At 43.2% G+C, this 16,089-nt stretch overlaps 2 protein-coding genes across 2 annotated transcripts in view; one reads left to right on the top strand and one right to left on the bottom strand.

The window, feature by feature from the left end:
* The window catches only part of LOC307040114 (uncharacterized protein), a 153,908-nt gene extending 152,925 nt beyond the window's left edge, over positions 1 to 983 (top strand). Inside the window, exon 8 of the mRNA XM_079682677.1 lies at positions 99 to 983. The gene's annotated coding sequence lies outside the window, so the exon portion shown is untranslated. The remainder of the gene's footprint in view (positions 1 to 98) is intronic.
* trabd2b (TraB domain containing 2B) overlaps positions 1 to 8,053 on the bottom strand; it is an 82,651-nt gene extending 74,598 nt beyond the window's left edge. The window contains exons 1-2 of the mRNA XM_079682662.1: positions 7,509 to 8,053; positions 3,898 to 4,467 (exon numbers count right to left, since the gene is read on the bottom strand). Coding sequence (XP_079538788.1) covers positions 3,898 to 4,467; positions 7,509 to 7,613 — 675 coding nt within the window. The 5' untranslated portion in view covers positions 7,614 to 8,053. The remainder of the gene's footprint in view (positions 1 to 3,897; positions 4,468 to 7,508) is intronic.
* Positions 8,054 to 16,089: the final 8,036 nt, after the last annotated feature.

Here is a 16,089-nt window from a genome sequence, read left to right as displayed (position 1 = left end):
TAAATTTCCCTCTCTCTCTCTCTCTCTCTCTCTCTCTCCCCCTCACACACACACATACATACACACCCACACACACACACACACCCACCCACACACAGTTGCACAAGTCTAAACACAGAATAGCTTGAGCTGCTGTAAACTGGTCGGAGGTTGTGCAGGTATCAATCTGACCCTCCAGACTGTCCTCTCTGCTCTGCTGCTCCACGGCTCCACCACCTCCTCCAGCCGCGACCTCTGACCCCTGTCCAGGAGACAGGCGCCACCGCTATGATGTAATTTCTCTCCGCCATGGGCCAGTGGCCTCGGCTGCAATGCGACCCAGGCAAAATAAATATGGGTGTTTATTTGGTGGGAGTGAGGGAGGCCCACAGGTCGGAGCCGCCCTGGACTTTCCTAAATGCAGCTTTGCACTACAGAGGTTTTTGTACCACATCTGTACTCCACAAACAGACAAATAAACCACGGTGGTTTGGTTCTAAGCACCATTATTACACTGTACCTCTGTGATGCTGAGACCACTCCATTTCATCACCTTGCATCTTCTGATTTATTATTTTAGATACCTGAAGTCATGATTTAATTAACCCTCCTGTCGTGTTTGTTTCTCACCCTTTACTCTGGTGTTCCAGGTCAAATTTGACCGATCTGATTTAACAGCTCTTACACAATAAAAAACATTAATCATCAACACATTTTATTTACCACCCTTTTAAGCTGTAAACTATGTATCAGACTTCTGGTTTACATGAATAACTGCAGTGAATATACAAAGAATAGACAGTGAAAATATAGCTACAAATTCTAAAATGTTGTCAATGTGTGGGTATGTATGATGGATGAACAGAATCTAAAGTAACCATTCATTTCCTTTGGAGGCCATTTTTGACCTGGAAGACCATAGATGTACGAAGTTCACCATTCAGATTGAATAAAAGTGGTGAGCAGCAATTGTATATTTTCAAATGCCTGCTGTGGAGGATATCATAAGGCCTTGAAGCAATCAAATGTAAAACACAATATATGATTGATGAAATAAGTAAATCAGTCAGAATTGACCAGAACACAACAAGAGGGTTAATTGATTCACCTCTCGGTAAGGAAACTGCACATGGTTCCCCTCCTGTAGCTGTGCAGCCTCCGAACAGATAAAGCTTTCTCCAGCTGTTCTCACTCGCTACTTGAAGACATTTGGTACTGGTCGTCCCGCCCCGCTGTCAACCTGCATCGGCCTCCAAAGAGCTGGAGAAGAACCATGCGCCGCGAGCAGCCTTTGTATTCACGAGCTCTAAACTGCCTCTCACAGAGACATCCACACCTCGCTGAGATCTGAGCAGCGCACAGAGGGATCTCAGACAGACTCAGCTCTTGTTTGAGACCTCAGCGCTCTAAGGAAGACTCGGGAACTCCAAACGTCCCTCCTACGCTTGCCGCCGACATCAGACCTACAAGCTGAAGGTCGCCGCAATAAAACATCCGCTCCACCTCCTCATATCCTTGAGATGAGGTCACAGCTAACCTGCAGACCTGGACCATTACCTCAGGTCTAGCAGAGGTTCTCGCCTCACTGCGCTGGCACCACACGGTCCAGGTGCCTTTGAGAAACCCGACAGTGTGACGGATGATGAATCACCGGCGTTCACGTTTCAAAGAGCCTCTCGTTGAAGTCGGAGTTACAGGATATTGTAAGCAACTGCTTTTATTGGGAACAAATAATATGTGGGCCGTCAGGGTTTGGAACCGTTCCCATCTCAGATCTGCCTTTAAAGTCGCTCATGTTTCAGATTAGCGTTAGCGGTGGGACGATGCACATCAGTCTTCCTGCTCTTTCAAGCCCGCCTCTACACTTTCACTTACTCCCCAGTCAATCTCTGACTTCTCTCACTGTGTGTCTCATTTCTCTTTGTTCTGATTCCCAACCAGGAATTTTCTCTTTGACTCTTCCTCCTGACCTCATCCGTGTTACAGTCAAGCGTAGTGGGACTCTATCAGCCATATTGTTCAGATTAAATCACAAATTATTATAATTGAGAATAATGGTTTCCATGTCAGCTTCAGTTCAGCTCTCAGACAGATTTGGTAAAGGAGGGGGTTGGTGGCTCGGAAGGTGGGGTGATATTTAAGTTATCCTTGATCCGATTTTTGACTGGATTTTCATGGCAACACAATTCTTATCTGAATTTGGACATCTGTCTTGTAAAAATCTTACCATCTCTTGTAAATTCAGGGCTTGTTCTTTGCTCTGTAGATCGATAGATTATGCTTAATATAGTCGAAAAGACGTGCTCGGGAAACATAAACACGGCTCTCTATAGTTGGACGCTGTACTGCAACTCAACCCTGTTACGATGTAACTCAAAACAGTGTTGTTTTTAGGGGCAACTGCCGTACGGAGCCACACTAAATACAGATCAGCATCAGAGACAGTTAGACTGGGACTACTTTATATAGACAAAGAAGCATAAATCTCTTGAAAACAACACCTCTGCAGGCAGTGGTATCGAGTCACTAAGTGTTGTACTGAAGTGCAATTTTGAGATACTTGTACTTTACATTAGTTTTTCAATTTGTTGCTAGCTGGACTCCACTACAATTCAGAGGATTATTGTGAGCTTTTACTCCATTACATGTATTAAATACCTTTAGTTACTTTGCAGATATGGATTCATAATGTGAAATATAAACACTTTCATAAGATTTTAGTTACACCCGGAGTAAATTCACAAGCCCTGCAGTGAATACAATCATTAAAACTATCTGCCTTTACCAGCTTTGATAACACTTGAATGCATCAATGATTATAATATATAAAATATATAATTCTGAAATATAAGATCTGAGTACTTCTCACACCTCTGTCTGCAGGACATACCTGGGTACAGATTACAGAACGGCATTAGCACGTCTCCACTTCATAACTGTGTTTCTTGCTGAGCTTATTTGGAGGGGCAGTAAAGCTCCCAGGCATGTGCAAAGGGCATGCAGCGTGGCTTTGACAGCGTAGTTAGGATGTGCTGATGAAAGAGGAGAGGCTGGGAGCCCACGGCCTCTCGAATTAGCCCCGGAGCCCTCGGACCTGTCACATGGAGGCTTAGGCACGGCCGATGTGCATGTATGGAGCTCTGCGTGTGTACAGTGTGTCTTCGTGTGTGGGGTGCCGTGCGTGCAGAGCACATGTGTGAGGTTGTGAGTGCTGCATGAATACACACCCTGAGATGTTTTTCTCCTTAGTGTAGATCAAAGGTCGCATTAGATCATACATTTGAACGGAGCTTCCTCTGCGTGGCTCATCGCAGATTTTACAGATTTTTGCGGGACCTCACACAGTTTGAAAAAGCAGACTCAAGCTAAAATGACCTCAAAAAGACGGATGACTAGAAAGACGCATTATGAATTATTTATAATCAGACAAGGTAAAAAAATGTAACAGTCTCCGATTACAGTGCTAGCGTCCAACAATACCTCAGAGAGGCAGCCGGGCAGTCTGTTAATGAAACAGAGATCTCACCTTCTCTAATCTGTTCTGCATGTGCCTTGCTCAGCCTGACACCCTCTCTGAACATTCAGCTGTTGAGTGTTTGTTCAGTGAGGTGGATGGACATCCATAACCCCAAACCTGTCTCAAGAGGGCTTTTAAACAGATTTTTTTCTTCTGTATTGTCTTCTTTCACATTCTCTAACTCTTTATCTCAGAGATTGTGAAATATCCAAAATCTGTAAACTTCCACTGCGCTTAAATTGCTCAACCTGCTTCTCTTCAGGGCCGCTTTACGACAGGAAAATGATACAGATGATATGATCTGCCCATGCCCCCTCTAGGTCTGATAAGTTCTTGCAATTTCAACTTCAACTTTAATCAAATGCATAAAATCAACAAAAGATATGAATTCCGCCTCTTACCTGAGAGAAGTTGAGCCCGTTGAGGGGGTGACACTGCTCCTCCACCCGCTCCACCGCCCCTGTCGTCTTCCCCATCCTCTCAGCCTCTTGGGCCAGGTACAGGTCCAGCACGGGCGTCCCTCTGGACCGGACGTCCCACTCCGTCAGCGAGTTGATCATCAGCATCACCCACACCGGCCTCTTCCTCTCCCAGTTCCCTGCGATGGCGTTGAACAGGTAGTCAGCGTACAGTCCACGACCCCGCTGATCTGAGGTCATCCAGTAAGGCATCATGTGTTTGACGTAGTCCAGGTGGCGCTTGAGGCGGCGGTACAGGTCTCGAGGTAGCAGCGTCTGCAGGCTCTCCCCGTGGGGCAGCAGCTGGCAGTTGGTCAGCTTGGAGATGGTTAGAGGGTCCGTCAGGTCCAGCTCGAAGAACACGTTGCGGCTGCTGTGGAAAGCCTGCTTGGATCTGTCGGGTATAAAGTCCCAGACCCGAGTGTAGGGCACGTGGATGGTACCAAATAAGTAAGAGGGTGGGTGAGGAGGCGCACGCTTTACCCGCCACAGGAAAGAGTTCATGTCACTTTGCTGTGGATGAAAGTAAGAGATGAACGTTTATATATGGAGAGCAAAGGCAACAGAACCACCATTTCAAGCAAACTAAAGCTGACACATTTTTCCCTTTTTGTGGTTTACTGGCTAATAAGCCTGGGTCAACAAGTTAAAGATTGAAATTCTGAGATGACGGCAGGGGAAGTCTAGTCAGCTCTGGCTTGCTGCGATGGAGCGGGCAGAGGTTTATAGAGGGGCCTTCTGGGCTGTAAACAGACCCCCGTGTATTGTTGAGGTGCATACCTCCGTTGCCAAAGCCTCTTTCGGCCTGGGAAGCATTTTGAAAGCTGCAGTGCAAATATACTGCGCTGGAGCTCATAAAAGCCAAAAGCTGAAAGAAAGCTGCTCTCCGCTCTCTGACCCTTCTGTGATACTTTTGTTTGTGATTTTCTTTTTAACACCAGGCGGGGAAATGTGCAGCTGACAGCCTTAAGAACAGCACTGCTCTGAGGTTAACATTACAGGAAGTGTTTGTCTAGTGCGGTTATCTTTATACAAAACAACTTCACGATGGAAATGAAATAATCAGACATTCGATATTGCGTTTCGAATATGTTTCTTGTTAAGTGCTGTGCAAATGTGCTGTGCATGTGTTATGAATGTGATGCTGGCATTATTTTAATATGAGAAAAAGAATTAACTTATATAAACAATATCAAAATTCTGGCTTCTGAGACACAGTGTAATCAGGCATTTGAGGCATGAAACCCATTACTGTAAAATAAAGTTATTCTTAGACAATGTGTACTTCTTAAATGTAATCAAGATTTCCTTCAGCTGTGTTCCAATTATACTGCGCACTGCCAACCCTGCCTTTGTCAAATAAAAGGTTTCAAAACGCTGCCAAGAGCGAGTGAAGTCTTCTTGTGGGATGTTCTGTTATCATCATCATTAACTACAATGAACATACAAGTCATTCCTGGCACAAACTCTCTCTACAAAATCAATTGAAAGTGCTACATTTGAGTTCACAGCAGCGTTTCTTCTTTGCAAACACAGCGAGATGTTTTAACTGTAATTTCCACATTGGCAGGGTGCAGGCGACACTAGGCTGACGGGAAAGCTTTGGACAGCATCGGAGACACGATCCTTCATATTTTTGGGGGAGGGAAACTAAAAGGGCAGAGCTTTTTTTGTGTGTGTGCTCATTCGCAGTGTTGTAAAGTAACTATGTACATTTACTCAAGTACTGAACTTAAGTACACTTTCGATGGACTTGTACTTTACTTGAGTATTTCCATATTCTGCTATACTTTGTTATTCTACTCCATTACAACTCAGAGGCAAATGGTGTACTTTTACACCACTACATTTATTTTTGTTCCTTTAGTTGCTTTTCAGATTTGGAATAATGATGTGAAATATAATCATCACTTAAATCAGACTTTAGTTCCAGCTGGAGTAACATCCACAAGCTACCCTGCAGTATACAAAGTCATCAAAACTATGCTTCACCAGAACACTTTAAAGCATCAATAACTATAAAACATATCATATTATTCTGAAATGGAGCAATCTGCAGAATAAGTACTTTTACTTTTGATACTTTTACTGTTTTCTGAATACTTTTACTTAAGAAACATGATGAATGAAGGACTTTTACCTATGGCAGAGTATTCCTCTACTAAAACCTTAATGAAGTAGATCTGAGTACTTCTCCCACCTCTAGCATTAGTGCATTATCTGTTATATTTTTGGAAACTAAGTGAGCAGAGCTTTTTTTCCTCGTGTGTGCATGCTCATTCGTTAACTTGTAAGTGTGCACTTCGAGCCTTCCCCATAAATGAAGACTTTTCTGACATGGAAAGTGTGGTGGTGTCCTGCAGAGAGGCGAGATCCCCTCTGCTAAAAAATGAAGACTTTTCTGACATGGAAAGTGTGGTGGTGTCCTGCAGAGAGGCGAGATCCCCTCTGCTAAAGCTGCGTGGACTTTTCAGGAGAGCCTGGGCTCCTTTCTTTATGGGGGTAATTACTCCTAACAGAAAACAGAGACCACTGTACTGACGCATTAGAAATCACATGAGGCTAAAGAGCACGAAGTCTTCAGTGATCTCTGACAACAAATCCGTTTTCCAAGTTGGATGTGATGCGCTAATTAAAGTAAAGCGTGATATTCAAATGACTCCCTTATGATATCAGAGTGTGTCATATTTGAACGTTTGCCTAATGTTGAGGTCATGCTTTTTCTACAGTTATTATCTTAATCCTCACTTTTCCCTCCTTCATGTCTCTGCTCTGTTGCACGTCTTCACAGTAAGAGTTCAAGCCACAGTCATAATCTCACCAATATTCCCTGATAAGTGTTTTTGTAGGCCGTGTGTCGCGCTGAAACTGAATCACGCCTGAAAGGTCAGTGAAACTTCAAGTCACCCGTGTGTGTTTCCCCACTTTGCGCTTTCTCACATACACAGTCATGAAGTTGGCCTGCTTTAATGATTTCTCTTGGCAAAGTGCATTCATTTCTCTCCTTTTGAGTTGTTTTATGAGCAAGTTAAGAAATACCTGCACTTCATATGTCATATCAAGATAATGCACAGTGTTTAATTTCTGATATTAATTTAAATACATGAAATAGTATTAGTCGTTGTCATTTTTATTTTTATTATGGTTAAAAGCCAATTTGATAGCCTAATTATCAGGCAATTCTTATTAATCAAGCAATCAATAACTCAAAATGTGATCCCATCTTTTAATAATCTAATATTTTATAATTTATTTTATTTAATCTTTTTATCAGTTAATAATAAGAAGAAGAATGAAACAACTTTGGCCTCATTAAAAGCACAATTATGATTAATAATAAACGATGGTGGGATTGTTCCCTCCAAGACGTAAAAATGTCTCCCAAATAGTTCCAACTTGATGTCTTTAGGAAAGAAAATAAAGTTGTGTGACCATCTTAACAGTATCCCTTGAGGGCTGTTAAGGCTGGTTAACAACATATAATGTATTATGAGAGTCTGCTTTGGGAGAAATGTGGCATCCGTGACTTCATAAAGTGTCCCAACACGACTCACCGACTTCGGTGCGTCGCACTGCCTCGGTCTGTCCGGTCGGTGCGCTCCCCAGGGTGCCACAGCGTGCAGGAGCGCGCTCAGGAAGACCCAGCTGAATCCCGGCATGGTGTGGAGGTGACAGGACGCTCCTGACAGGCGGTTCTCAGAGGTCTCTCCTACCGGCTCGTTTCTTACTTTCCCCGTCTCCTTTGAAATAAAAACACTTTACCGGTGGCCTCTTGGCTCACATGTGCCGCGCGGCTGGAGGACCATTCCGCCCCTTCGATACTCCCGAGGCTGAGTTAAGTTTTTCCTGAAACTTTTTTTCTGTCTCCGCAAACTCGGTGCAGTTCTGAAGCTGAAAATCCTTTGGAGAGTTTCCGCGGAGCGCTCCGCAACTTTGGAGCGTCTTGACTGTGAGAGAGGGAGGTGGGACGACTTGAGAACCCCCCTAACCCACCCCAACACACACACAAACACACACACAAACACACACACACACACACACACACACACACACACACACACACACACACACACACACACACACACACACACACATGCACTCAAACACACACTCAAACACACACAAACTGCTTCTTTTAAGAGGAGGGAGCGCAGGTTGAGAGAGGGATGACAGGTTTGCCTGATTATACCCCCCAGAGAGACCCGACCAGAGAGCAGAGCTGAATGAGTGTTGCTGTATCGTCAGCAGTGCTATAATTTAAATAATAATGAAAGCATTTGAAACTTTTTTTTCCTGTTTTTTTTTATTATTTCATATTCCCATGGTTAACAATTAAACAGATTAAGCAATCTATTCATTTAGACGGGACATGTTTAGCCTACTGGTATTTATAATTATAATAATATATGAATACTTATTATTTGTATTTTTATGTATAATTTCGTTTTATTATTATAATAGCAATACTTATTATTATTTGTATTATTATTCTTAATATAATAACAGTGATAATACTTATATTAATACAACTAATTAATAATTATTTTAAATTATTATTATAATTTTTTAACATTTTTTTTTATTATTTCCAAAATGTTTGAGAAGTCTGATTCCTCTGCATTTTCATTGTGTTTTTTCGCATTATTATCACCACTGTGCATTGAGCGATATTCCCCTAAAATATCCAGGCAAACCACTCAAACTCAAAATATGCAGAAGGTCAACCGACTCCCGAACATGCTTTGAAACTTTTGCCTCAATATTTGAAATGTTTAGCTATGTAACAATTTCTACGGTGTATAATGCTGCCGCTGAAGCTCGTTCCTTTCAAGAAAACTGTCACCAAGAACATCCAGGTGTCATAAACATGAGCCCAGAGTTGTTTGTTTTGTTTTCAACAGAGTCATTCCAAAGATGTAAATGAGCAATATTTCACATGTTGTCATGTGCTTCCTCTCCAGGAGGATAACATCTATCTCTGTCCTTCTCTGTTTGACAACCCTGCAGCAGTACATGTATGAGGCTCTGAGAGCATGAGCCCTTATATGCATGATTAATGTCCGCAAATAAACAGGTCCAAGTAAAGACAACTGTGAGAAGTGTTTTATTTATTTTCACTCCAGCACTCTTCTTAAGACTTATTAGTCATGATGTGGAGCGGGCGGATCTGAAATAAGCGCTGGTGTTGAGAGAAAGTGGCCTCTCTCGCTGCAGGCCACCGTGTCAACGCTCCACTACTCCGCCATGACCTCAGTTATTGTCCAAGTGGCAGACATGTGACAGAGTCAAGTAGTGGGACATTTATCATGGAGACCCCTCAAACAAGTGGCACCGGGCCCCTCCCTGCAGACTGACGGCAGACAGACCCTGGACAAGCAGCTCTTTGTCCTCAGCCCTGTTCCCCACTCCTCTTCTCACCACTCCACCTCACTCCTGTTACTGGGCGGCTTTGTTGCACCGTCCCTGTACGCTCATTGTATTCTGCGCTCAGATGAATCAGATTGGGGCGTTTCTGCAGAGCGTCTTTGATCAGCTTGTCTTTAAACACAGTTTCACGTTGTAAAACTCTGACACTCCTGCCCTTTGACCCTTTGGCTTTTTTATTGGGCACCATTCATCAAGCTCTCTGGGAATCGGAAAGGCTGAAGAGTCAATATGTCTTGGTTTTTTACACATCTGAAAAATAGCTAGCCTCAGATGTTTTTTGATAGCAAAAGCACCATGTTGATCTAATCCCATCTGTGTACCCTTGTTTCCTCTCCTCTCTCTGGGACAGGTGTGGGATTTCAGGGGTTTCATCTGCTCTCTTACGGCCACCTGTGGACTCAGGTACTTGCTTTAACCACACCTTGCACTGGGCTTCTCTTTGAAGGAGCTTTTCCACATTCTTGGCCGGTTAGGAGAGGGGCTTATGAGCGGCTGGCTGCAGGAGATTCCTGGACGGGAGCCAGCGCTTACAGCATAGTGCACATATAGCCGGGGACGAAAGAAGACTTAAAAGTTAATGTTCTGTTAGCAGACCGCAGAAACATCCACCTACAGGACACACATCTGGGGAGGCGTTACAGAGAGACATTTAAAGAACCCGATCTTCAAAAAGTGTATCTGCAACTGCCGATACTGATGCGTTCCAACACTTTCATTTGGCTTTCCCTCGTACAGATTGTAACCATTATGGGAGGTAAGGACGAGGGAAAAGAGACCCTCTTAATTTGTGTGGCCCTGAAGCTCTTAGGATCCTGTGTCTACTTGTCCTTCGCTGCTGTATGTCCGTCTGATGTTGTGCAGAAGTCCTGCCACAAAACCCCAACATTCACTCAGCATCATGAATGTCTATTGGTATGTAATGAGAGAGGTGCTACTTCTGTTACTGCTGCATGAAAAGGGAAATGTGACAGAGATAGTGGTTACTGAGGCTGGAAGTGTTTTGTTTATTATGTGCACAGGGACCCCTAGTGGTGTGAGGAAGAATTGGGGTTTTGCACAGTGTGGACAAAGGTAGGGAGATAGATAGAGCTTCAAAGAAAATGTGAATATGATGGATATGAAGGAGTGGCTCATGGCTTTAGGCAGCTGTACTTCAGAGACTGTCAGACTGACTGAAAAGGCCACACTGAACTCTACACACACACACACACACACACACACACACACACACACACACACACACACACACACACACACACACACACACACACACACACACACACACACACACACACTATCTCCTCTGGTCTCTTGCTCGGGCTCCAATATCCTCTCCCCCGCTTTGAAGTTGTCGAAGAATAATATTGACAGAGGTTCTGGTTAAATGTTATTGAGGTTTCCTTTTTCGGAAGGTAATTTTAGGGGGGGCAATATGTCAAAGAATGTCAGAAGGGGGTCCAAAATGAATCTGTTTAAGTCAAATCACACGTAGCACAGGCAGACATAAGAAGGAGTTAATTACCCAGTCTGACTTTGCGTGTCTTTGGTTTGTGTCTGAGTCTTTGACCCAGTGTTTGTAGATGAAGTAAACACAGATTAAGATGGTGTTTAGTAACAACAAGTCTGTATTAAGCTGTTTTCTCCACGCTCCCTTCAGTGACGTCCCCTGTGGCGTGTCGACACATGTAGGATGGCTATCTGTCTGTCTTCATCAGGAAAGAGCAAAAGCAAGAGGGGAAAAGATGAGAGGAAGAGATAAAGTGACAGGGGCCATGTTGAGGGTTGTTTTTCTGGAAGTTGTGTCTCAGATTATTTTTTGTCTCTCATTGTTTTGGGGTGATGTAAGGATAAGGTAACATTGACCTGAGTTACATTGGCTACTATTTACAGTGAGTGATGAAGGTAGTTAAGTTTGGATCAGAGGCAGATTTGGAGCGATTTGGGGTAATGAAAAGGTTTGAAATAGCATCACAGAAAATAAGACAATGAAAACAGCTTTTTCCCTATAGCAGCAAATGCAATACTTACAATACTTACTGCTTACAATGACTTAAACAGCATCAGGTTTTGTTGTTAAAGGGGCCCTATTAGGCTCATTTGTAGGTTCATATTTGTATTCTGCCTGTGCTGCAGATCCTCTTTTCACCCTCTGTCTGAAACCAGAGCCCAGTCTGCTCTGATTGGTTAGCTGACCGGCTCTATTGTGATCGTACAACTGCTTCCTTGATTGTGGCTTTACCACATTTAATAAACAAACATAAGAGTGGTATTTATCCTTCAATATCTCAAACACATGTGGATACCCTCTTATGAAATGGTAAGGGAGGCCTTGTTATACAAAAAATACTACTCTAAGGTATTATGTGTCCTGAGATTTCAGTGTTTATTTTTGCTTTTGGGCACAAATAAACACATGCCTACTAACTCTCATCGCTGATACCTTATACTTTGTAGAGTTTATAATGCTCTCACATCAAAGGCCGGGCTGGCAAACTCACCCCATGATGCTTTGCGTTCTCTCCCACTGATCATTGGCATTGTGAGTAATTGTATTCTCCATATCGGGATCCCCCCTGCAATCTTCTCTCTCATTCTGCCCCATTTACCCCTGAGAGCCAAAACAGGGGAGGTGGACGAGTGAAAAGCCCCTCCTGCTGCTAAGTAGATCTACCTTGTGGCTACTCGAATGGTGAAAAAATAAGATATGGAGGAATAATGATGTTTCCCCCATTATCATTTCAACAACCATTGTGACATCTCTGCAAATCTCAGCTCTGGACAATGGATGGATTTTATAATATTATGGAAACACCATACATATAGCTAATGTTGGTCCGCATAATGCTTCTAAAGTTCATTGTCAATGTCCTGTTTGTGGTTTATGCAAGCAGGGGTTCAACAGAGAATGCCAAATAAGGCATTTTGCTGTGACTGGGGAACAGTGTGTAAACAGCATGTGTTATGATACCATTACATCAAAGCCTCTGGTCTGCACCGGTGTGCAGGAGACACACAGAATTCAAGCCTGAAGGATCAGATGAGCCCTGCTTTAAGTCGAGAAATATCTGGATTTGGACTTGACCTTCTTTTGAAGACGGTCCTCTATTCTAATTAGGTTCTTTGAAGATTATCTCATTGTCCAAGGAGCTTTTATTTGACATGTATAGTAAATTCAGGGCATCAAAGCTTGCCTCTACAAATACTATGCCATGTTCAACGATCAACAGGGATGGGGAAGCATTGCTTTAAACACTGTCTGCCCACACTGTTTTCATACATGGTGATCATCCTTGCTTTTAATGTGAGTTTATGGGACTGACTAGAGAAATCAAAGCCTCTCAAGTGCTGCCCTTGTCTGCTCGGTTGTAAAGTTTTCAGTTTGGTGGCAGCGAAGCTAACAGATTTAATCCAAGGTTTATTTGGTGTATGTCTACCATCTGTCTGTGGTGGTATTGTACCGGGCTGCTATGGCCTCTGTTGGATGTGTTTGAGGGGGTAGTCTTAGTCATAGCCTGCCTGACGCTTTGTTCACCCACATCTGTAGAGCCAGGTGTCCAAAATACCACACAGTGTGTATACAGAACAATATGGCCACCATCCCCGCGGCTATTTTTAGTGAAATGTTGCTTGATCATGTCAAATGCCTGACCTGTATATTGGCGCCTTTCGAACAGCATGGTCTCCAATGAAAGGCATGGTTAAAAGTGAAAGAAATTGACTCATGATGGCAAACATCCTGACTAAGCTGCATCGTCAAAGAGAACGTTATGATGCTATCAGAAGCTTTTAGATCTCTGTGATTAATACTAATGGACGTCTTGCATTTCATGGCAGCTGGATTTCACTTATATCACAAGAACCGTTTTAAGTAACGCGTACAGTATGTGTCTGCTTCTTAGGAGCACTGGCAGCTACAGGCATGGTTTAGGCGTGTAGAATGCAAAACCAAGAGGCAATATTTGTCAAAAAGTATGCCGGCTTCTAAAGCAGTTAGCAATAGCAAAGCTTAGATCACAACTTGAGACTATTCCTTCATTTTAAGAACAGCAAAGATGGGCTTTCAGGGCTTTTCTTCAATGAAAAATGTGTTTTCGCTCCACTGCTGACTGGCTTCCGCAAGAGTGTGATTGGTGGAGGTTCTAGACAGAGGTAGAAAGTTGGTTCATCCAATCATCTGCCAAATATTATTTGAAAAAGCCTTCTCTTTTCCAAACAGTTTCCAATTACCGCTTCTCAGATGGTTCTGTCTAACAAACCCATCTAGTGTGTCAGGTTACTCGACTGCAGCGGTCGGGTCAGAATCAGTGTAAGGCCGTGAGAGAGGGGCTGTACAATGTGAAGGCCTTTCTTTCCACTAGGCCTGTAATGTTGTCTTGGTAACACAATATGACATTTCATGCTTCCTATCCATCATCTGCTCTTTTCTGAGTATCTTTTTCTGTCTTTTCCCCCCACACGTCTCCTTCGGTTTTAGGCTCTGTTTATTTTCAAAATCAGTGCGCGGTTCTGTAACACTTGGCTGGTCTTCTCCCTCAAACCTGAAGACTTGAGTTCATGTGTCAGCGTGGATATATAGTCATCTAAATATGAGACATGATGGAGGGGAGAGAGATAGGGAACAGACAGAAGAGGGAAATGACAAGAATAGAATTACAAACGGAGAAAAGGTGGTGATAGAGAGCAATTTATGTGAAGAGACGCGGGAATGCCAGAGAGGGAGATGATTAGGTCTGATTGACGACTCTTTATTGACATATGTAGACATAATTTATTGCTTTAAAGGACATATATCAAGTGTCTTGAATTAATGGTTTGTAGAAAGAGCGCAGAGGAGGAGGAGGAGGCGGTAGAGGCTTTCAAGATCTGTCTCCGTAATAACAACCTGGCTTAGGAGTTGGATAAACACACAGACACGCGTAGACATCCACACACAGATACACACACTCGTACACACACTCCAGACTTCTCCCTGCTCTCCGGGCTTCGTTCCTACAGCTACTCTTCACTCACACATAGAGCTGTTCTGCTGCATGACAGGGAGCAGAGGAGCTGTCAACAGACCCGGAGCCTGTCAAGGAGCAGTCTGCGCTCTACACACACACACACACACACACACACACACACACACACACACACACACACACACACACACACACACACACACACACACACACACTGATATAAACACAGATCCATACATGCACACACAGTTGAAACATGTCAAACAGCATGGCTTCTATGACAAAATACACACAAACACATGCATGGTAGGTCAAGAGACACACATTAAACAGTGTGGCTTAAATGACTGAACTGTAACACACACACACACACACGCACACAAATAACAGAAACACATTCAACAGCATGACCCTCATGACTGAATACACAAACACACACTCACAGACACGCAGAGACAAATACACAAGCAATCCGCCCATTCTGCTTCTTCAGCTGATCCTTAACATGTGTCAAGGTTTATACTGTAATCTACTGTAAGAGACTGAGAAAAGAAAATACACTGACTTCACCTCTCCTTTCATTTCTGGATTTATTTATGGTCTTGTCTGGAGCTGTGTTTGGGCCACGGGACGTTTGTGTTGTATTGCCATGTGTGCGTAACATATGATATCATTAACCACTCACTCTGACTTACCTTGGTATTAACTACTTCAATGCATCATTTAACATTGTGGCAGGCCTAGGCTACATTTAAACTGATATTTTTAGTGAACTTATTTGCGTTTTGGCCTTTTATCCACACCCAAAAAGTGTTTTAGGTCACTGAAAACAGAGCTTTTGCGAACCTATGGCCAAGGACAAAGATCTCAGATTTCGTGCAGCCTTCATCATGAATGCAAACCTGAATGGCAGAAATGGCCTGACCACCTTGCTAAAAGTAAAGTTACTTCAAAGTCAACTTTATTGTCAATCTTTCAGTTTGTGTGTACAGACAGAGAGATCGAAATACCGTTTTCCACAATCCCGAATACAAAAATACAAATATATTTAAAAATATGTATACAAATATGTATGTCCTATATATACACAATCAACAGACACATTTATAGATATGCACACATTAACACGGCGGCGTGCGTTGAAGATTGCCGGTGCGCGTGTCTGAAACTCGACCAACAATCAATCACATGAATCTCCCGCCCCGGACACACAAGCACGCGGTTTGATTGGCTAGAGCTTGTACTGGCATATGATTTGATTGGCTGACGCTTCTGTCGAAGCTTCAAAAGTTGAACATTGCTCAACGTTTACACATAAACTTTGGTTGTTGTTCTTCTTTATTGAGAAACAGATGCGCCATGTTTCTTGTCAAATAAGAGGAAAAACCTTTGTTACAAAATGACTCTGTACATGTGGAGTGAGGCCTTAGATTGGTTCTCAAAGTATTATCATCTCATAGAGTCAAGGCTTCCCCAGAGTACACTCTTTTAGCAAACCAGGCCGCATAGCTCAGTTCCTCGTGGCTCGACTGCAACCCATCAATAACATCACGATGACAGCCGCTAGTCTCCACCTGGCCTCATAGAAGATGAATTACAGCCTCAATCTGACAGAGCTCTGATGCTCAGCTCCCAGTGGAGGGCAGGCTGGGAGCCTAATGCTCTAGGAGGCAAATAATACAGTAGAAGCAATACAGATGCAGTGGATATACTGTACAGCAGTGGTTCCCAACCTTTTTCAACTCAG

This window comes from Notothenia rossii (genome assembly GCF_949606895.1).
Source record: "Notothenia rossii genome assembly, chromosome: 1".
Taxonomy (NCBI): domain Eukaryota; kingdom Metazoa; phylum Chordata; class Actinopteri; order Perciformes; family Nototheniidae; genus Notothenia; species Notothenia rossii.
Note: the sequence above shows the minus strand (reverse complement) of the source record. Positions and strands in the feature narration are given on the sequence as shown.